Here is a 23,032-nt window from a genome sequence, read left to right as displayed (position 1 = left end):
TTATACATGCAGTCTAAGAGTTTCTTCCTCTTAATGTATAGTTTATTTATTCTAGGGTTCCACCACTGGAGTTCATTCCTGAACTTGGCATTGCATTTGTGTTTTATGGAGACTAATATGTCAGTACATGTACTGATGTGGGCATAGCAATTATCTGCAACTGTGCCAGCATGTGCTTTGAGTCATTGAGATAAGCAGAGCTGAGACATCATCAGTTCACTAGAGCAGGTTTATCTTTGAGTAGTCTCTAAAGACTCCAGTTTATGTAAATATTTACACTTCTCACATTGAGTCCCTTGAGATGAGCAGGAGTTTGTTTCCATGAGCATATGGCAGCTCTTCCATTGGGTTAAGAAACTGAGTGCTATAACTCTGGCAAGAGAAAGGGGGTTAGTTAGTGTTGACCAAGGCGACCATGTACTGATAGTGAGAGAAATGAAAAGGCACATTGGTAATACTTAGAGAGAAAAGCTTCTTAGAGTAGCGATGCTTCATATGCCTGTCCATGCAGATATGTGCAGGTAACAGTGAGCTGTGCAGACAGGGGCAGGTAAGAGGAAGCTGGTGAAAGTAAGCACAATCTGTTTACACAGAGCAGAAGTAGGTGTCTATCTCACAGGCATCAGAGGAAGATAGACTTGTGCTAACAGTATGTAAGAAAAGGAATGTACATGTGCGCAGTACCCACTATGGAACTACCGCTATCGTGTCACTGAGATGAGTGCAGCTTCACACAGCAAATCGTAAACAAGAAAACAAAAGAAGCAATAGAACACAAGTGAAACCTGAAGCCAAAGTGCTCACAGCTACTTAAGACATGCAGCAGTTACCCAAACTCTCACTTAGGTTAACTAATGGTTCCTGCACCTGGCCAAACTGGATAACTGAGAAAATGCCAAAGACAGCACAACACTGCTGAAAAACAGTGCAAAATGGTAAAAATATCCTTAAGAATCTGATCAGCTTTATGTATTCTTCACAACCATATATTTTTCCATCAAAGACTTTGAGTACAAAATGATGCCTAAAGAAACAGCAGGAGAAAAATAACTATGCATAAGAAATAACAGTATATGATACATTTGTTGGTTCATAGGTGTTTAGTAGTCTAATGATCACAAGGGTCTTTGTAAACTTAGCCATGTATCCCATCTCTGACAAGTACAGGTACCCTTGATAAGTTAAACAGGGGCTTGGGAGATTAAATATTTACAAGCAGGGGCCTGGAAGATGAACAATTTACAGCCTACCTAGGTTCATTAGAGACACAGGTGCCAAACCAGAGATGAATTTCCTGTTCCCATTCAAATTTCCTAAGTCACACTTGAATTGAGTTAGGGAGGTGCTCTGCTTCACATGGATGGAGGGCCTGCTCCAGAGAAGGAGTAGTCTCTGGGATACATACCTGTCTCTCCAGCAGGTCCTGCTTATATCACAGGCAAGGTTTAAGTCTTTAAAATGAGTAATTCTGGTCCTGTTTGTTTTGTGGCTATGCAGGAGGTCCGTCAGGTTCTGACAATACCCTGTATGCCAGGGATAGATCTCCCCTCAACAACCTGCAGGAGACATTATACAGGGATAAGGTATTGAGGTGGTCTGCATAGTACATGTTCCTTATGCCTTATATTCTTTTAGTGAGGAACATCTGTGGATGTTCTAATTGTTGGATGTACTTGGGTAGGTATGTATCAAAGGGGGCATTTTACTCAATTATAGGTCTGATAAATGCTGAATACAGTGGAACAGTTTCTTCCTTGGACCTAAATGCCATACCTTTGTTAATAAGTTGCACAACACAGAATGATTTTCGCACTACTGTTGACATGTGATGGTCACAATCTAGATTACTGTCTGTGTGTGCCCCCAAGTCCCAGACTACTGGGTGAACTCTAAGGGGTGTGTTGTCAATATGATAGTTACCAGGGGTGGATGACTTCCCAAAGGATATGCATTATGCATTTATTGGCATTTAGTGTTAGTCCATGGCTCTGACACCAGTTATTTGCCTGTGTCAACTGTCAGCCCTTCCTGAAGAACATTTGTGTTGGTGGGGGATTCTATGATTACTCCTAATTTGCAATCATCTGCAAATTTCGGCAGCCAGAGGCCAGTGAAATTGGCCTTGATTTCAGAGAAATAAATGCCAAAAAGAAGCCATCCCAGGACAAATTCCTGAGGACTCTGCTGGTGACTGGCCTCTTTGTATAGGCAGACTCCTCAGTTCTAACTTCCTGGGTACAGTCTGTGAGCCAGCTGGTTATCCACTGGGTGACCTGAATGTTTATACCTAACCTCTTGAGTTTGTCAACAGTTGTGTCAAATGCCTTGGCCAGGTCAAGGTAGGCAGTGTGAACCATTTTGCCCTCATCCATTGCTTTGGTGACCTGCTCAAAGAAGTCCACCAGGTTGAGTAGGCATACCTGCCCTTGATGAACCCAAATTGGGTGGGTCTAGTGTCTGGAAGTTTCCTATGTCATTATTGATCATTTCCATGATAATTCTTCCCATGGCTTTGCATATGAGACTAGTGAGACTTATGGGCCTGTAGTTTCCAGGGTCTGTAAATGGCCCACCACTGTGCAGAGGAATGACTGTTGCCTTTCTCCATTCATGAGGCACAAAGCCTGTTTGGAAGCTACATTTAAATAGCAATTCCAGAGGGCCCGATAGGTCATGTTTCATGCTATTAATAAGGCATCCTGGGATATTGTCTGGGGCCCACTGTATTGTCTGGGGCCCACTGATGCAGTGTTCTTGGTCGTAGAGAGAGCATTAAGGACCTGTTCCCTAGTGATATTAGGGGAAGTTATATTTGATGGTATTTCTTGAGGGAAGGTTGAGGGGGAGAGAGGCATACATTTTGGAGTTGAATTTGTCAGCCAGTAAGTTTGCTGTTTACTCTGGCACAGTGTAGATGACTCCATTAATAATGAGCTCTGCACACAATAGTGTATTACCTTTGAGGTTGCTGACACAGCTAAAGAATGCCTTGAGGTTGTCCTTGGACTGGGAGGCCAAGTTTACCTCAAATTTGGCTTTGCTAGACTTTACTTGTCCTCTGAGTTGTTTGCTTAGTTTGATGAGAGTGCTTTTATCCTGCTGGGTGCTGCACCTCCTAATTTTTGCCATGATTTTCTTCCTTCTGTTATATAGCCTATTGATTTTGTGATTCCACCAGGGTGGCCTATTTTTTGAGTTAGTTGTGTACTTCTTCCTGGTGGGTACAGCTGCCTCTACGGAGCTATTAATATGTTTGCATAGGGTTTATGCGAATAGTTCAGGGTAGGTAGCAGTGTTCTCAGAGTTTATGGTCTCAGTTTATTTGTTTTCTGCTGCTATTAACAGTGAATTTATTAAAGTTATAATATTAAAAATCAGTGCTATTGCAATAGAACGAAATGCATCACACCTCACTGAAAAACAGCTGTGCAGCGACATTTGCACAGATCTACTTGCATAAATACACATATTATCTACATTCACTTGAGAATAAGTAGTTTTGTGCAAATGCTACCTGAATAGGACTAAGAAAAGTGTTTTTGAGGATGCAATCCCTCTTGCACCCTCATGTGGGAGGGGCTTTGACCCCCACTTACCCTTACTTTATTATTCTTACTTAAAGGTCACATCTTCTCAGAGGAAGTGCAATCATTGAACAAACAAGAAATGAACTACCCCTTTAACTCTGATACACCACAGTCTTGGGGGTGTCATATAGTAACTGTCTTATGAAATACCACATTCTAAAAAGAGTGAAGAAACAAAAGAGTGATCTTTGTAGATCAAACCACAAAACAGCGGAAAAAAAACATGTGGGAGACTGCACCCATATGATAACTATTTAGGCCAACTATGAGATAACACAGCAGTGAGGAAAGGGCAAATTCCCAGACCCTGCTGTACCATGAATTGAATGCAGAGCAGTCAGCAGGCTGAAAAACAAAGAAAAAGAGAACATTCATTCTTTTGAGTATTCATCCTTACCGACTGCAGTGTTTGTAACGTATAGGAGTCGCTACCACCCACACTGATGCAGTGAGTGGAGTGCAACAAATATGATTTGAGAATACATTAAGTAAACATGTTAAAGCAAATTCAAAATGAGCAGACACATATTGAGCACCAAACTGTAATACATTAAATAACACGTAGCAGGATTTAAGAAAATACATTGATAAAACTGATACACTGTTTTGTAGTGAAGATGTTTCTGTTGATTTTGAATGTTTCCTGAATAAATTATCCTTAAAATATTATTTTGCAATTTAAAGAGAGCCTAAATTTTGCTGGAAAAAAAGCAAACAACGCTTAAACAGGCTTTGCAGTAGTGCAGAATGACTTGAGTTTCATTTACCTTTTCAGCTTTCTGCTGTTTATAAATAGATAGCAAATTAATAGATCCTTGCTACATATTTCTAATAGTCATTTGTCACAGCTGCAAGACTCAAATGATGTATTTAATTTTGTTTTAATTGTCAACTTAAATGTGCCTGAAAATGCAGTTATACAGTTAATACTGATGCTATTCAACTGAGTTAGAGGAACCAGGCGATAAAGGATGTGCAAGCACGCTCATGCAAGGGGGTAGGGGAAGCACATATTATATCTGATAATGTGAGGTGACCATGCTGTGCAACAAGACACATTAATGACACATTCTTCAAAAAGGCAGTCAAACTTATTCTATGCAAACCTAGAACTGAGACTATAATACATAGTTTTAAAGGACCATAGCCATAGATCCAGGTAAACCTAGAACTGAGACTGTATTATATAGGTACAAAGCACCATAGCCATAGATCCAGCTTGGCGGCCACTGTGGTGCAGCAGTTAGCGTTGCCGCCTCACAGCAAGATGTTCTCTGGTTCGATCCATGGCTGGGGTGCCTTCTGTGCGGACTCTGCATGTCCTCCCTGTGGTCGTGTGGGTTTCCCCTGGGTGCTCTGGTTTCCTCCCACATCCCAAAGACATGCTGCAGGTGGATTGGACACTCTAAATTGACCCTAGGTGTGAGTGCGTGGGTGTGTGTGCCTTCTGTGGAAGGTTGGGCGCCAGGCTGGCAACTCGACACTGTAAAACTCCACTGCCAATCATGAGTGGACAGGTGATCCGCTGTGGTGAACCCTAACTGGGAAAAGCTGAAAGAAGAAGCCATAGATCCAGCTTATTTAATGCAGACCTAGAACTGACACTGTAATATATAGGTTTAAAGCACCATAGCCATAGAGCCAGCTTATTTAATGCAAACCTAAAATTGAGACTGTAATATATAGGTCTAAAGCACCATAGCCATAGATCCAGCTTATTTAATGCAAAATTAGAACTGAGACTGTAATATATAGGTTTAAAGCACCATAGTCATCAATCTAGCTTATTCAATGCAAACCTAGAACTGAGACTATAATATATAGGTTTAAAGCACCATAGCCATAGATCCAGCTTATTTAATGCAAACCTAGGACTTTTTCTTCTTCTTTTGGCTTTTCCCGGTCAGGGGTCACCACAGCGGATCACTTGTCCGCTCATGATTGGCAGTGGAGTTTTACAGTGTCGAGTTGCCAGCCCGGCGCCCAACCTTCCACAGAAGGTACACACACGCACACACTCACACCTAGGGCCAATTTAGAGTGTCCAATCCACCTATTGCATGTCTTTGGAATGCGGGAGGAAACCGGAGCCCCTGGAGGAAACCCACGCAACCACAGGGAGGACATGCAGACTCCGCACAGAAGGCACCCCAGCTGAGAATCGAACCGGGGAACCTCTTGCTGTGAGGCAGCAACGCTAACCGCTGCACCACCATGGCCACTCCATTTAATGCAAACCTAGCACTGAGACTGTAATATATAGGTTTAAAGCACCATAGCCATAGATCCAGCTTATTTAATGCAAACCTAGAACTGAGACTATAATACATAGTTTTAAAGCACCATAGCCATACATCCAGCTTATTTAATGCAAAGCTAGAACTGAGACTGTAATATATAGGTTCAAAGCAGCATAGCAATTGATCCATTAGATCATTAACAGCCTAGCCAATGCAAGTCCTGTTTATTTGTTGCTTCTATCAAAAAGCACCCAAAGAGACAGCCTGGGAATAAAATTATGGATCTATGGATCTCCATCCACTTGTCAAGATTTATGTTAAAGAGAGTTGGGGAGGTTCATTTTTGATATGAGGTGGGAGCTTATTCCATAGATTGGTAAGATTTTGGGAACAATATCTACTACAACAGTTTCTGTTGATATTTCACTGTAGATATAAATCCTTGAAGTGGATATTGGTGATATTACTGTTTTAAGGATATGTAATAGGTCAAGCAGGTTAGGGCCTTCATAGCCTTAAAGGCCAGGAAGAGGTATTGATGCAGGTGTCTTTAACAGATAACTTTCAGCCACTCATAATAACTTAAAGATGACATAACCAAAATTTTCTTTGTTATAAGTTTTTGGAACTTTCCAGGTTCACAATATGTTTGAAGAAGTACGTGCTGAAGTATGCATTATATTGTATTATAGGTCTGAGGAGGGACAATGACTTCTTTGATTCTGGAGGATGTGCATTTAGAAATTAGCTGTCCTAGGCAGTAGGATTCCCTAGTGATAGCTGATATGTGTCAAGTGAGAGTTTGCTGTTCATGAATGTACCATATCAGTGTAGCAGCTGCAGGGGTATTCTTCTTTTCTGAAGAGTAATGTATTGCATTTTTTTGTGTTGAGCTTCACACCATGGTCTAGACAGCAGGAATTAGTATGGATTAAACCTCCCAGCAAGACATGGGTATCATATGGGGAATTTATAACAGCACCAAGTTTACAGTCATCAGCAAACTTTACCAACCAGAGACCCTTGCAGTCAGCCAGGAAAGCATAGACATATACTGTGAAGAAGAGAGGACCTTTCATGAAACCCTGTGGTGCACCACTAGTGACAGGCCTTTTAGAATAAAGCATGTCACCATCCCTCAATGTGTGGGTTCTTTCTGTGAGCTATTTGATAGCCAGCAGGTTACATTAGTTATTTATTTATTTATTTAAGTCTGATGACTGGGGAACTCCACTGGGCCAAGAAGAGCCCGTTTTCAGTGCAGGGCCGGGGAGAAAAGCTCCACAATAATTGCATGTTACATTTCACATGTTACAAAAGGACATAGTTCATACAGCTAATTAAACATTTACAGATAAATTCCATGATTTTTGCAATTGGCTTGTCACAACGTTACAAAAATGAAAGACATAATTCAGTACAGAAATTTCAACATTTACATAAAGTGAATATTGTTGTTATAAACACCATTGTAGGTTTAACATTTCAAAATATATAGCTACTAGCCATTAGCAGGTTAGGAAAATATTATGCACGGAAAGGGTAATAGTATAATTGAGGTTAGGGAGTATAGTATAACGGATATTAGAGAGGAAATTAATTTTTGGTAGGGGAGGGATTGTTTTGGGTGGGATGAAGTAATAGTAGAGGTAGTTGGATGAGTCAGTGCAAGGTGGAATGGGGGGGTTTAAGTTGGAGCATGGCTAGGCCATTCCCATTTGGAATTAAGATGAGAGAGTAGCTGAGATTTGAAACTTGTATGGTTAGGTAGGTTGTGTAGGTGTGTTTAGCTAAGAAGAGGGACAGCAGTAGATGGCCAGGAGGTCGTGCAGGTTTGTGGACCTGAAGGAGATTTTGGTTTTTGGATCTGAGTGAACAGTTGGCAATGTAAGGTTTTAAGAAAGTAGTGAGAGCTGGGCAGTTGGCAGGATTAAAGATGAGCTTGTGGGCAATGGTGAGTTGTAGGTAACTGAGGTAGTTGGGTAGTTCAAGCCAGTTGAGGGTGAGGAGGGAGTGGTAGTGGTAGGATGAGTTTTTTTAATTGGTTGCAAATTTAGAGATCTTGTGATTCAGGATTCAAGTTTGGACCGAAGGCCAAGATGGAGATTGGTGAAAAGAGGGGCACCATACATAAGGGAGGGGAGTAGAAGGTTGCTGCAAGAGTTTGACGGGTAGAGGGGCTTAGGAAGCGGTTGTGCCTGTAGAGGAGACCTAACCTTTATTGGGTTTTCTTGATTGCAGAGCAGATGTGGGTGTCAAATTTTAGTTCTTCATCAATAATGATGCCAAGAAGCTTTGTGTTGGGAACGATTTCAAGAAGAGTGCTGTTTTGGCTCTGTATGGTGATTTAGATTTGTCAATGGAGTTTTTGGTAGGGGAAAAAAACATTAGTTTGGTTTTATTTGCATTTAGTGCCAGATGGTTAGACTGAATCCAGGTTTGTGGTTTGGAGAAGGCTAGTTGTTTTTTTGCTAGGAATTTGGAGGGGGAGAAGGCTGAGTAGATGATTGTTGAGTCATCTGCATATTGGATGATAGATGAGTCTGGGATGAATTGGTGAACATTGTTAATGAATAGGTTGAAGAGAAGAGGGCCAAAAACAGAACCTTGTGGGACACCTGTTGGTGTGGGAAGGACGGGGGAGGCTGAAGTTTTCCATTGGACAGCTTGTTGGTGGTTGGACAAGTAGCTGGAAAACCAGGTGATGGTGGTGGGAGAGAGGTGTAGGGTGGAGAGTTGGGATATAAGTAGGGTGTGTGAGATGGTGTGAAAGGCCTTTGACAGATCTAGGAATAGTGTGGATATGAACTTGTCTGAGTCGCGTTTGAGGTTTATGGTTTCAAGAAAGGAAAGAAGGGCAATCATGGTGCTGTGGCCAGGGCGGAAGCCATGTTGGGTAGGGGAGAGGAGATTGTTTAGTGTAAGGTGTGCCATGAGTTGTGCATGGATTGTTTTCTCTAGTATTTTAGAAAGAGGGGAAAGGATGGCAATAGGCCTGAAGGTGGTGGTATCAGTATTTTTGCCACCTTTGTGGAGGGGGGTGATGTAAGCAGGGCGCCAGATAGAAGGGACATATGATTCTTGTATGGATCTGTTTATAAGAATAGAGATGGGATAGGCAATGCTGTCTGCAAATTGTTTGAGGAAGGTGAGTGGAAGGTTCTTGGGTGCATTGCGACAGGGTTTGAGTTTGAGGAGAAGTCTTTTTATAGTGCTTGTGGGGATGGGCTTGAAGCAGAAGGATGTGGAGGAAGGTTGATGATTGGGCTGGTGGTTGGGGCAGGAGGGGTGGTGTTGGAGGAGGGAGGTGGGAAGGAGGCTAATTGTTTAGCTATGCAGTCTATGAAGAATGAGTTGAACTCGCTGGCTGCTTCAAGGTTGGAGAGGTTGGGGTCTGGGCAGGGGTTTTCTTTGTTGCCAGGATGCAGCATGGATGAGATGGAGTTCCAGAATATTTTGGGATTTGTTGAGTGCAAAGACTGGAGTTTGGAGTAGTGGGCTTTGCAGTCTTTAATTGTTAGTTTTTTGTGTGATATTTAAGCAGATAAGCTTATTTATACAGGTTAACTTATTTATGCTAGCAGAGTGTAGAATAGTCTCAAAGACCTTTGCAAAATCAAGGTAGCTGGTACAACAAATTACTTTTATCCAGTACTTTGGTTACTTAATAAAGGCATCCACCAGATTCAGTAAACAGGACTTGCTCTTCACAAAGCTGAATGAGTTGTGATTCATTGATTGCAGCTGTCTATATTATTATTTATGAGTTCCTTTATAATATCTTGCATAACTTTACAGATAACACTGGTAAAACTAATATGTCTGTAGTTCCCTAAGTTATTGGTGTGACTGCTTTTGTGTAGTGGTACTGCTAGGGGTGTTCTCCAAGCCTCAGGCACATATCCAGTGGAGTCACTGAGGTTACAGAAGTTTACAAGGGAATCAGTAAGGTTGTGCTAAAACTAAGTGCTGACTGGAAAATAGCCCGATTTGTTGTCAGGCCCCATGGAGCTACTGTTTTTGCTTTTGGAGAGAGTGCTAAGGACTTGCTACAAAGTCATTCTGGGTAAGGAGAGGAGAGAGTGGGTAGAAACTGGAACTAAATTTGTCTAAAAATGCACTGATGTCTTCTGGATCTGATAAGGTAATGCCATTATAGATTAGCTCAGTGCAGAACTGAGTATTATTTCAGAAGTTCCTAACTAAGTTGCAGAGCCAGCTGTTGAAATGGTTTGTATTGTAGCATCATTCATGGTGCTTGCAAGACCTGCTCAAGACATTTTCTTCTTAGAATAAGTCACAGTTAAAATCACTAAGAGCACCTCTCATAATGATAAGAGCTCTCTAAACAAAAAGGAAATTAAGAGGACTAGTAAGTCCAACAAGGCCAATTAAGAGGTCAAGATAGCCTCACAGGCTAAAGACAACCACAAGGCCTTCTACAGCTACATCCGTAACCTCAAAGGCAGCACACAATAATGTGCCGAACTGGTGGTCAGTTGTACCAGCTTCACTGAGAAGAGCAACATAGCAAATCTGTTGGCTGACAAAATTAATCTCAGACTTCACCTGTACTCCCCCCACCTCCCCCCCATGAAATAGCAAGTAGCATAACCCCCCCAACTATTAGCAGGGAGCAGGTCCTGTCTGTACTCACTAAAGCCAAAAACAGCCTCAATGGTCCCCTGACAGTATCAGGTGATGCCTCCTAAATAGCTTGGAACATGGCCTATCAAGATCACTTTTCAACTGTAGCCTCAAACTAGGCTTTGTACTGTGAAAATTGAGAACTGCAATGGTTATTCCACTTCATAAAGGTGGACCATCAGCTGACCCTGGAAACTACAGACCAGTTGATCTGATTAGTCTAAAAGGCAAAGACATGGAATAAATTATCATGGAAATGATCAACAAAGACATAGGCAGCCTTCAGACATTAGACACAACCCAGTTTGGCTTTGTCAAGGGAACATCATGCCTACTAAACCTGGTGGAATTTTTGGAAAAGGTCAGCAAGGTAGTGGATGAGGGAAAAACTGTGCAGACCACCTACGTGATCCTGGCTAAGGCATTTGATGTAATGCTCCACTCAAGTATAGTTGACAATCTCACTGAATTGGGCTTAAACCCTTAGATAACTCATTAGATTGCCAGCTGACTGACAGACAGGACCCTGGAAGTCAGGATTGGCTTGACCACCTTCACTAAGAGACTAATCAGCAGTATGGTACCTCAGGGCTCCTTGCTGGGACCACTCCTATTTGATATCTACTTTTCAGAGATAAAGGCTATTGTCAAGGGCCTTTGGCTGACCAAGTTCACAGATGACTGCAAATTGGGAACTATCATAGACTCCCAATGACATAAATATCTTATACGAAGGCCTAACATTGAGAAGTGACTGCTGCCAAAGCCATGGATTAAAACTGCATGCCAAGAAATGCATTATAGTGCCTTTTGGGTAAACAGATACCCAGGTGAATTACTGCATCAATAAAACACTCCTAAGAGTTGCCCATTAGTCAGGGATATGGGAACATATGTAGACAGTAATGTTCATAGGTTCATAGGCTGATACTAGGCTATCTGCCCTAGGGCATTTACAAGCCTAGCCAGAGTGTGTTTGGCTTTCGCCACCCTTTTAAATGAGTTTACTATACCCTTTTAAGGTTAGTTTACTGTGCCTCTGTCTAGCAGTGACACAGAAGTGATCCCCGGGGTAAACCTACAATCTCCCATCCACTCGTCAAGATTTCTCTTGAAGAGAAGCAGTGAGGGGCTCTGTCTGACATGGACTGGGATTTTATTCTAGAGTGATGGGAGCCTCTGGGTTATAAATCTGTCCCTCCAGCATGTTCTATTAATTTCTGTACTGAGGTTTAAGTCCCTCGAGCACGTAGCTCTAAGGGATTTGGATTTTCTGAGGTGGAGCATGTCCATTAAATCTGGGTTTGACATGGCTGTATACGTCAGGCACAGGTCGCCTCTGAGTAGGCGGTATGCAACTGAGTATAGCTGGAGTTTCTTTAACCGGGCAGCATAGGTCATCTGTTTGAGTCTTTTGTTCTTGTTGGTGAGGTACTTTTGGGGTGTTTCCAGTTGCTGCAGGTGTCGGGTAAGGTACATCCCAAATGGGGCATTGTATTCTATTATGGGCTTGATGAGTGATGAGTAGAGGGGCACAATGATCTCTCTTGATCTAGATGTGAACCCTTTTGTGATAAGGTGGGCTGTATAGAAGGTCTTTCTAACCACTTTGGAGACGTGATTGTCAAAGGAAAGATTGCTATCCACTTGGGTCCCCAAATCCCTAATTACTTCTTCCATGCTTAATGGATTACCACCTATGTGGTAATTTATGGGCACTTTGTTTTTCCCAAAGGGGATGACTATGTACTTTTTGGCATTTAGCTTCAGGCCATGGTTCTGGCACCAGTTATCCGTCTCTGTGAGACCCTTTTGGAGGATGTCTGTGTCAGCTGGTGAGTCGATTATGGTACCCAGTTTGCAGTCATCTGCGAACTTGGTCAGCCATAGTCCTCCCATGTTAGCCTGTACCTCAGAGAAATATATACCGAACTAGAGAGGTCCCAGGACTGAGCCTTGTGGGACGCCACTAGTAACTGGTTTAGAGTCTGACATGGCTACTGTAATTCTGACCATGTGTGTTCTATCCTTGAGCCAGTTTGCAACCCATCTTATGACATAGGGGTTGATATTTAAGCTGGAGAACTTATTTATGATGCCCAAGTGGGGTATTGTGTCAAAGGCTTTTGCGAGGTCCAGGTAGGCTGTGTGGACTACCTTCCCTTCATCTATGGCCTTGGTGACTGTTTCAAAGAAGTCACCCAGGTTCAGGAGGCAGGATCTGCCCTTAACAAAGCCAAATTGGGTAGGATCCAGCATCTGCAGGTCCCCAATGTCTTTGTTTATAAGCTCAATGATGATCCGCTCCATAGCCTTGCAGACCAGGCTATTCAAACTTATGGGGTGATAGTTTCCAGGGTCCGTTGAGGCACTGCCTTTGTGGAGTGGGACCACTGTTGCTGTACGCCATTCCTTGGGTACATATCCTGTACTAAGACTGAGGTTGAACAGTAACTTTATATGAGGTTTTAGCTCTTCTTGGAGCTCATGTAGGACGCAGCCCGGGACACCGTCTGGTCCCATTGATGCTGTGTTTTTTGCCTTGGAGAGGGCAGCTCTCACCTGAGCATCTGAGATGTCAGGGAGTTGACTCTTTGCTGGCATAGATATTTGCTCTTTTGGGGGGGAAGGGGGGAGAAGTTTGCACTGAACCTGTCTGCCAGGATGTTGGCTATGTCTGTGGGTTCAGTGTAATTTTTATCATTTTGGATTAACTCTGAACATATCTGGGAGTTGCCACCCAGGTTTCTAACATAGCTAAAGAAGGCCTTATGATTATCTTTGGTCTCCTGTGCAATTTTTCTCTCGAAGCTGGCCTTGGATGATTTTATGAGGGACTGTAGTTTTTTGCTAGTACTGATCAGAGATGCCTTCCCTTTTAGGGATTTAGCTCTATCATGTAGTAGCTTCCTCCTTTTGTTGTACAGCTTATTTATGGCTGGGGTCCACCAGATTGGACGCCTGCCTTTGGAGGATTGGGTCTTGGTTTTATTTGGGATTGCATGATCCATGCATTTCTGAAGGTGTCCATAGAATGCATTTATAAAGGTTTCTGCAGTTTGGGCTGTTGTTTCCGCTGGCCCGGGGGCTTTGAAGGATGTCACCTCGGTTTTTGAGAAGTGTGAAGTTAGCTTTTGAGAAATTTTTCACTGTGGTTTTCTGGGCTGGGGTGGGGTCGGGATGTTGATGTCCAGTGAGATTAATTTATGGTCCAATCTTACCAATGAGGGGTATACTTCTGGTGTGGAGCATAGAGTCCCCATGTTGGTGATGATCAGGTCCAGTATGTTTTCCCCTCTTGTGGGAGTGGTGACTAGTTGTTCCATAGCATTTGAGTTTATAAATTCAAGGAACCTTTGGGCTAGGGCGTTGGGGCTTGAGTAATGCTCCCAGTCTATGTTTGGGTAGTTGAAATCACCCAGTATAATGGTGTTTGGAGAGACCTTCATATTCACCAGTGTTTTCAGGAAGGCCGAGTGAGGTTCCTGAGTTTGGGAGGGTGGTCTGTAGCAGGCTATAAACTGAAAGGCAGTTTTGCCCACTGTTAGTTGCACATGAATGGTCTCTGATGCTTCGTGCTGTGCCACCAACCTGGAGGTGTGAGTATCTTTGACGAGTATTGATACTCCCCCTCCTTTTGTGGTTCGGTCTGAGTTTTGGGGCCGAAAAACATGGTATGAGGTATAGCCTAGTAGTGCTGGGGTGCTCTCGGGAGCCCTGAACCAGGTTTCTGTTACTGCACAGATGTTGATGTTCTCCATGCTGAGGAGAGTTTCGAGTGCGTGCATCTTGAGGTTTAGACTTCTGACGTTGAGTAGCACTACTGTTAGTTTCTTATCCCTTGTGATACCTATGGAGGTGGGTTTGTCCTTAGAGCCTTGCCTAAAAAAGACACTATGGGGGTGGCAAGAGCCTTTGCCAATATCCAAAAGCCCAGGGGTGACAGGTGCAATCCATCCCTAGCGAAGCAACGTGGCTTGTCGAGCATTTCATCCTAGGCTGACAGACACTGGATCCCCTTTGAATGACACCAATACTTTAGCCAATTGTTAAAATCGATCATTTTGTCTTTATACTGTGGCATCATTCTTGGTGAGGGTAAGATGCTACTCAAGGTCAGGGTCATACCGGCCTGGGCTACATGATCAGAGAGCGCCTCTATGTCTCTTTTCATGTAGTCCAGGGAGGTACGTCTCAGGTCATTCACACCAGCATGGACAATGACTGAGTCATATTTGTACTTGCCTTGGAGTGACCTGAGTGCTTGTGTTATGTGGCGGATCCTGGTGCCCGACAGGCAGCTTACCGTGACCCTCTCCTTGTTCAGTCTGGTGAGTGGGACGTCAGTGTGCCTGACAATAGAGTCACCTATTACAAGTGTATCAGGTGTGTTGTTTAGCCTTAAGGGCTGTAACTGTTCGGCACACTGGCTTTGTGAGCTGTGTGTTGCACGTGATTTGTTTCGGGTGTGCGGTTGCTTGGATGTCTGCTTTGGAGGTCTCTGCTGCTTAAGCAAATTTTTATTTAGAGCCTCCAAGTATGTTTTTGTGTGTTTATGTGTTTTGTTTGCTGTTGTGGTAGGTCTATGTGAGACTGGAATTGTAGTGAGTATGGTTTCCTTTTCCTCCTGACTGGTTACGCCAGTACTGAGTTGAGAGAGCTTAGCCTCCAGTTTGGCTATATGGTTGCATCTCTCACATGTGTTGGAATTTGTTGGGAGGAGGAGAGGGTTGTCTGTGTACATGAGGCAGTTGTAACATTGCCTCAAGATTCCCAGATTCACCAGCTGGACTGGAGAGGAGATTGACAACTGACCTTTGGACATGCTAGAATAGTATTGGGAATTCCTTTATAATTGAAAAAAAGGGCCAATGGGGAACAAGGTACTCAAGGGGAGTTTGTGAGGGTGTAGTGCTTTTAATTTTTTAGTGCTGACTTATATAATTGCTTTAGCGAGCAAATGCCAGGTAACTTAAATGCAATGTGCTACAGGTAACTTAAACGCAAAAACGACAAACAGTAACTTTCATTCAAGTGAAACAAGGAAATAAGTACAGTAAGCAATGCAGATATCACTAGGGATCCACAGAAGAATTGTATTTGTCTGGTGAGGTACATACTGGAAGGGGCATTGTACTCAATGACTGGTGTTATGTGGGCAGAGTACAACGAGATGATATCTTGTTTGGACCTAGATGTCATACCTTTACTTGTAAGTCATACAATGTGGAATGATTTCCTCACCACAGTTGTAACATGCTGATTGAATGCCAAATCTGTGTCTACATGTGTTCCCAGGTCCCTGACTACAGGGTCTACTCTCAGAGTTCTATCATCAATGTTTCTAGTTCACAGGGGTAGCTGTCTTATTGAAAGATGCTATGACGCACTTCTTGTCATTGAGTTTTAGGCCATGATTTTGGCACCAGTTATCGGTTTGTGTCGGTCCTTCTTAGAGAATATTTGCATCTTGGGGGGGATCAATGACTGCTCCAAGTTGGTAATTGTCAGCAAATCTGGTCACCCAAAGTCCTTGACATTAGCCTTAACTCTAGAGAAGTAGATGCCAAACAGCAGCAGCACCAGCACTGAGCCCTAGGTGACCCCACTAGTAACTGGCCTTTTTGTGGAGGTAGGCTCTCCTATTCTGACTTCTTGGGTCCTGTCTGTGAGCCAGCAGGGTATCGAGTGGGTGACATATGGGTTTATACCGTATTTAGTGAGCTTTTTAACAATGCCCACAGTGGAGTATTGTGTGAAATGCCATAACCAGGTTGAAGCAGGCAGTATTTACCAATCTGATCTCTGACATTGCTTTGGCGACCTTTGCAAAGAAATTTACCAGGGTGAGCATGCAAGACCTGTCCTAGACAAACCCAAACTGAATAGGGTTCAGTGTCTGTAGGTTGCCTATGTCGTCATTTATGATATCCATTACTGCCCTCTCCAAGGCTTTGCATATCAGGCTAGTCAAGCTAATGAGGCATGAATGGGGGTTGCTTATGCAGCAGTATAACCAGTGTAATCTTCCATTCATTTGGTATGAATTTTTAGAATGATTCTTTGCATTTCTTCCACCCACTATTGCCTGTTGTACATATTTTGCCCATCTTTCTAAATATGTATTATCTCATGCATATATGCTAAACTGATGGTATGTATATTATCTGTGCATTTAAATTTACTATGTTTAGCTAGCGTTTAGAATGTTTTTATATATAGATATATATATATATATATATATATATATATATATATATATATATATATAAACACAGACTTTGTTGTCTTCACTTCCTCTAGAGTTTGCTTCCTGGGTGCCTGCTGAGAACCATCCAGAATTTTCCAGTCAGCCAACAACAAGCAAGCAAACAAACACACATATACATAATTGCATACATAAATACACAGAAAAACAAACACACAGACAAACAAACAAATAAGTAAATAAATAAAATGTATGTAATGGAAGGGTAGTGACTACACAAAATGAAATGTAATTGTTCAGGTACTGCAGGAAAAAGGGCAGTAAGTATTAATGTGAAGTGCTTCTGTGAGTCACTTAGGTTGGCTTACGTGGTCTAATTCTGGGTCAACAACAAATTTCTGTGCTAAGGAGCAAAGATTTTCTTTATCTGCCTTTATCTACCACTGCTGTACAAAGCATTCTGGCACACTGCCCAAACTGCTCACTTTTATGTCTACAGTTTCCTGGTATTAGCTAGACAGAGATAAACTGAATAAGCTGGGTTAAACGCAGAAAAATCAGGTTAAATGCAGAAAAATCAGTCTTTTCTCTTGTTTTGCCTGTGTACCTGCAATAAATTTTGGATTTTAATGCTCTACAGTGCTGGCATTTTATTTAAATTTATCTCCGTTTGTTCATGACACTAGAATGTAACTGCTGCTTCAGACATTGATTTGGATTTATTTTTTGATTAACTAGATTTGGGCCGCACATTTCTGGTATACTGCAGACCACCTCCACAGTTAGAGATGCAACACTGCACTGCTGTATCATGATTTGGGCCTTCTCCCATTATAGAAGACAGATCGGCCTGATATGTGTAACACTGAACCTGCCGAGCAACACAAGCACTCCTGCAGAACCGCCCCATTGTCAACCCTCTTACTGCAAGACTTGCTGGGAGGGTTGCAATGACTTTTGCACCCTCTGTTTACATATTCCTAAGGAATCTGATAGCGACTTACTTGAGCAATATGTACTAATTAGTATAATAATTATTCTCGCCTAAAATTACACTTACTGATCTAATGCCAGTTCCTTGGGAAGATGTAACTAAAGGACCTAATAACTTAAAGACACAAGCTTTGCAAACCACAAGGCAGAGCTGTCAGATAAATGATACAGTGCACATACATTACTGCAGTCATTCAAAAGGCAACTGCTTGAAGTCTTCATGCTGAAGCATTTTTAAAGTCAGCCCTCATGCATGAATGCATGACTTGAGCTTCCACAGACAATATTTTTCCATTTTCTTTCTGTGCTTTTTACTTACATAGACCGTTTCACAAATCCATCTATGTAATTAAATTTACAGTAAGCACCTCTTTGTCTTTGTTGCTATGGCATAACTCGTAATTCTCTGAATGCTTGACTTGTAGTGGGCATTACAAAGTTGTCAGCAAGCAACAATTTTTCAGAACTGATTGTACTTATTTCAGAACATCTACCAAAGGAATAAAGAAAATGTGATTACTATAACAGAGGAACTTAAGGAGAGGTGAACATGTACCCATCTTTTCATCACTTTTGTTTCATGTCTAATTATATTTGCATGTAGTTGGTTGACATAGTTAAAACATTACAACGAATCTTTATGTAAGTGCCCTGAGCTATAAAGAAGCCTGGCATGCTTTGTTTCATTAGGAACTCAGACATTGTGCTTAACCGTTTCATTAAGCCATTCAGCATTGTGATAGTTTATTAAAAATGCTTTCTCATGCCATATTACCAGGCATCAGGAGTGGAAAAATGGATTACTAGAATAGACTCCAGAAGTCTGAAGGATTTAGGAAAAATACAATCTGTCTGAAGGGACAGATTTCTAAAGTGGGCATGCTTTGTTACATTAACAATTACATTTGTTACAGCTCAGTTTGGAGACAACAGACTTGAAAGGGCCATGTCTCTTCAGCAGTGACAGACTGAGGGCTACACATCTATACTGACAAACACTTCACAGGGTTACTATTGCTACTGGTTCATATCACTGGCATCCAGTAAGTTCAGCTGTTGACAAAGCATTATCGACTGGAGGGTCATGTTTTTAGTAGCTGTAGAAAAAAATGGTTACCTTATTTTTGTACTGACATGAATATCTCCGTGATCTGTTACAGTTGCTGAAGCCAGCTTAAAGAAGGCAACCATTTTTCTCCTGCAGAGAAATACTATGAAGTTTAGAGACCATTGAGAACATACATAGGCCTTACGTATCCAACAGCTAATGTAAAATACATGACAACTGGGACTGTTTAGTCATGATGGTGCTTGTTACATTATGGCTTTCCCATGCATTCTTATGGCGTGGTACATTGAAAACATGCTGTATGAATCATATAAATTATTACAGGAATATTTCTGTGGCAGCAGAGAGTGAAGATCAATTCAGTAAGTGTTTGTGTTTTGTTAATGATTTGTTAGCTAGGTTAATTCCTATACTGTTTGTTCGTTTTCAGATTAAATACAGTGCCCAGTGTAAATGGCTTGTGTAATTATAAAGTATGTATGTGAGAAGTACAGGATTTAAACCCAAATTTGCAGGATAAGCAAAGGTCATCAATGCTAATTTCTTCTCACAGATTTGTGCCGAAACTCCATATGCAGAAGTTATGTGTCTGACTTAGATGCTGGCAAAGTCCGCAGTATTGTTAGAGTAACAGTTCTGGAAAAAACAAATTTTTAGTATACCGCCCATTATGAAAACTTACGCTGTCTTGAAAGTCCTGAGCTAGTATTCATGTCTGTGTATGCCATGACATCAACTCATTTCTGTACTCAAATTTTCAGCGTATATTTCAAAGGAAGCACTATATCATTAGTAACATAAAGTGATGGATATGCATTCTGATACAACCTGCTTTATCATTTCAGGCGCTTAAAGAACAGTCGAACTGCTGCAGATGGACACCGCTATCTTTTCCGTGGCAGAATTAGTACCGAGGTGATGGAAGTAGAGAACATGGATGATGGAACAGGTAAGTCCATTTCGATGAGAAGCTACAGGAGGCAGCTGTGCTTCATTGATGGGGATAGATTGATTATATGACACATCACCACTATCACCAAGCATTACCCGGACAATTTGAAACAAGCAATAATTCTATTAGATAACAACTAGACAAAGTAGTAAGGTGGCAACATAATACTTGTTACTTTTCACAGCAAAATGTCTGTCTTCTATTATTGCAACTGTATTTATTACTGTTTTAATGGTTTACCAATAAATTATTCCTAATACAGTTGTGTACTTATCATCAAAATGTTTGCCTGTGCCTTTAAACAGTATAGTTTAGATAATATCTACATTTAGTGGTATCAGTCCAGAATAGAAGAGGAGTGAAGGACAGAGAACAAAGGAGGTATGAGCATAAGAAGTCTGTTTGAGAAAATAAGATGACATAAACTGACAAGTTATAGGTGGATTTAGATGGGTGATAAGAGTCATGCAGCTCCCCGTCAGCTGTTGTGTTGATAGCCAGCCGATAATATTGTGTAGTTTTGAATCAGTATTTTTTTCCATATTGCTTCCAGTTTCATCTGTATTTTTTTACACTTGCATTCAAGTTATATTTTCATTGCCAAATCTTCTGACTTTGAACGCAGTCTGGAGGTGTGATAATGTGTCTGTTATGACAATTAGCAGATAACTGCCAGAACATATTTCACATTGTGCTACAAAAGAAGAAAAAAAAAAGTGTTCCCTGTATATCCTTTGTAGCAGTAAAATACATCACTCTTTCAGACTTATCCATTGTTTCATCCAGAAAAGTATATATTAATTTATTCATATTCCAAAATCATACTGTATGTTTGCATAATGACTAGACTCAAGAGAAAAATAAAAAAAAATATGTTGATGCTATTTACTCTTCATGCAAAGCTAATAATACTATATTCATTGGAATCTACACATCTTCTTAGTATAATAATTGTTATATAATTATAATGAATACATTTTTTATTCCTTTATTAACTAGGTATAACCACTTGGCTCACTGCCTTCAGATGCTGCTTGGGAGAACATTATAACAGTTGCCACTGTTGTTGCTTAACTATTGATTGTAGAGATCTTTGTAAAAAAAAATAAAAACACTTTATGTATCAAAAGGGATGATGGATCAAGTTACAGAGCATATTGTGTGTCATCTGCTGTACTAGTAGTTGAGAGCAAACTCCACGCAAAACCAATGTACTGAGCACAAATCAGTGAAGCTGAACTCCACATTTGCTATTTTCCTTAGGAAGTCATTCCCAATGCAGTTTCTAAGTGCACCAAGAAGGGATTCCTTTTTTTGGGGGAAATTTCTCCCCTCTTCATGTTCTTGTGACCATGGGGTTGGCATACTTAACTTCCGGGTCTGAAGGGATTTCCAGCCAGTTGTTTTCAGGCAAAATCTATGTGATACAATAAATCATAAGCCTATGCAACATTCTGGCTTCAGGAGTCTGATGGGGCATGAGCTGTACAGATCTTCTAAATACAGTCTTATAGTTTGTACTGTTGCTTCAAATTGTGGTATTTTTGTTCACTTTCTGAGGTATTTCACAAAAAGACAGAAAGATGCTTACAAGGAAGGGTTCTTGAATGACATTATTTACTAGTGACAGCTTGGTGTGCATAATTTAGCACAATTTGTTACATTAAACAAAGATGTAGTCTCTACACACCAAAGATGACATTTATAATGCATTGATTTAGAAACCGTAAATCCACTTACCCAAAATCTAAAAGACCAAGACGAAAAACTCGACATCCAGGAAGATCGACCATCCGGAACCCTGACAAAACACTAACGGTAAGCAACTGATCACCCATCCTGCAAACACACTAACACCGAAGCACAAAACCACCCACCCAAGTAGGGGGCTTTGCCCCCCTACCCCCTTAACTAAATATACTAACTCCAAGATCACACTACCTCAGAAGTAAGGGGCAAAGGTCAGCATACTGGCCACGTGGTTACTTACCGTTAGTGATTTGTCAATGTTCTGGACTTTTGGTCTTTCTGGATGCCGGGATTTTTGTCTCAGTCTTTTGGGTTTCGGGTAAGTGGCATTTTGGGTTTCTAAAGGGGACCCATACATGTGTGTGTGTGTGCGTGTGTGTGTGTGTGTGTGTGTGTGTGTGTGTGTGTGTGTGTGTGTGTGTGTGTGTGTGTGTGTGTGTGTGTGTGCATGTGTATGTGTGTGTGTGTGTGTGTGTGTGTGTGTGTGTGTGTGTGTGTGTGTGTGTGTGTGTGTGTGTGTGTATATATATATATATATATATATATCTATATAGTTCCACTTTATAATCGTAAAATACTGAAAACTCGAATTTCAGTATTTTGCGACCATAAAGGCGAGAAACCTTCAAATACCGATCCTTCACAATCCCGAAACTACAAATCCTGAACACACAGCATACACCACACCATACATAAACCACAACACCCACACTACAAAACAAACAAACACACAAAAACAAAACACCACACATCCACATACCTACACTACACATAAGCAGGGGGGCAAGCCACCCTGCACCCCCCTACTTATATATACTAACTCCGAGATCGCACAGTGATTATGCACTTTCGACATTTTAAACATTGGCATTTTTGATATATATATATATATATATATATATATATATATATATATATATATATTAATATCCAATTTTCCTTAGACATGGTTTCTGCAATAATTGATATGCTGAGATTGAGATTCTGTTTAACCTTTTGAAATAAAAGTATGAAAGTTCCAAACAAGGTTGCCTTGTGACTCTGTCCCTTGAAGATTTGCCATACATCTATAAAAGCAAACAGTATCAGGTCACTTTCAAGAGTCACTCATTCCTGTTTATCTCAGCTGAGAAGTTTGTTTTGTCGGTGTGAAAGTTAAATAGCAGTACTTATGCATGAAATGTAGTTGCAATATTCTTGATTCATGCTAGCCTTGTGGTGTAGAGGGATAAAGCCCTGACCACGATCTAGGTGATCCTTTCAGTTACCATCTCAGGCTACTGACAATGCTGGCAAGAAGGATAGGTGTGCCTATCTGGGGGGAGGTTGCATTTCTTCTTATGAGCTCTGGTGAAGGCTGGGGCTTATAGAAAGATTGCTGTGCAGTGGTGGATGGAAATGCCGAAGACCCTGCCTCACTTCATTGCTTACCCTGCACACATGCAAAATGATGTTGAGACAAGGGGCAGGCAAAAATGACTTTACCTGTTGCAGTTTGACAATACATTGCTTGGTCTGTTTTATTCCACAGTGTGCTGTCAAGTGACCCCCCCCCCCCCGAGAACCCTACCATAGTGTAAGCCAGGG

At 41.4% G+C, this 23,032-nt stretch overlaps 1 protein-coding gene across 1 annotated transcript in view; it reads left to right on the top strand.

Annotated features, from left to right (window-relative positions):
• The window catches only part of PREX2 (phosphatidylinositol-3,4,5-trisphosphate dependent Rac exchange factor 2), a 1,787,099-nt gene that overhangs the window by 302,131 nt on the left and 1,461,936 nt on the right, over positions 1–23,032 (top strand). The window contains exon 8 of the mRNA XM_044066265.1: positions 19,590–19,693. Coding sequence (XP_043922200.1) covers positions 19,590–19,693 — 104 coding nt within the window. The remainder of the gene's footprint in view (positions 1–19,589; positions 19,694–23,032) is intronic.

Source organism: Protopterus annectens, chromosome 3.part1 (genome assembly GCF_019279795.1).
Source record: "Protopterus annectens isolate FY-2018-M chromosome 3.part1, PAN1.0, whole genome shotgun sequence".
NCBI lineage: Eukaryota > Metazoa > Chordata > Ceratodontiformes > Protopteridae > Protopterus > Protopterus annectens.
The sequence above is the reverse complement of the archived record's forward strand: the minus strand, read 5'-3'. Positions and strand labels throughout refer to the sequence as shown.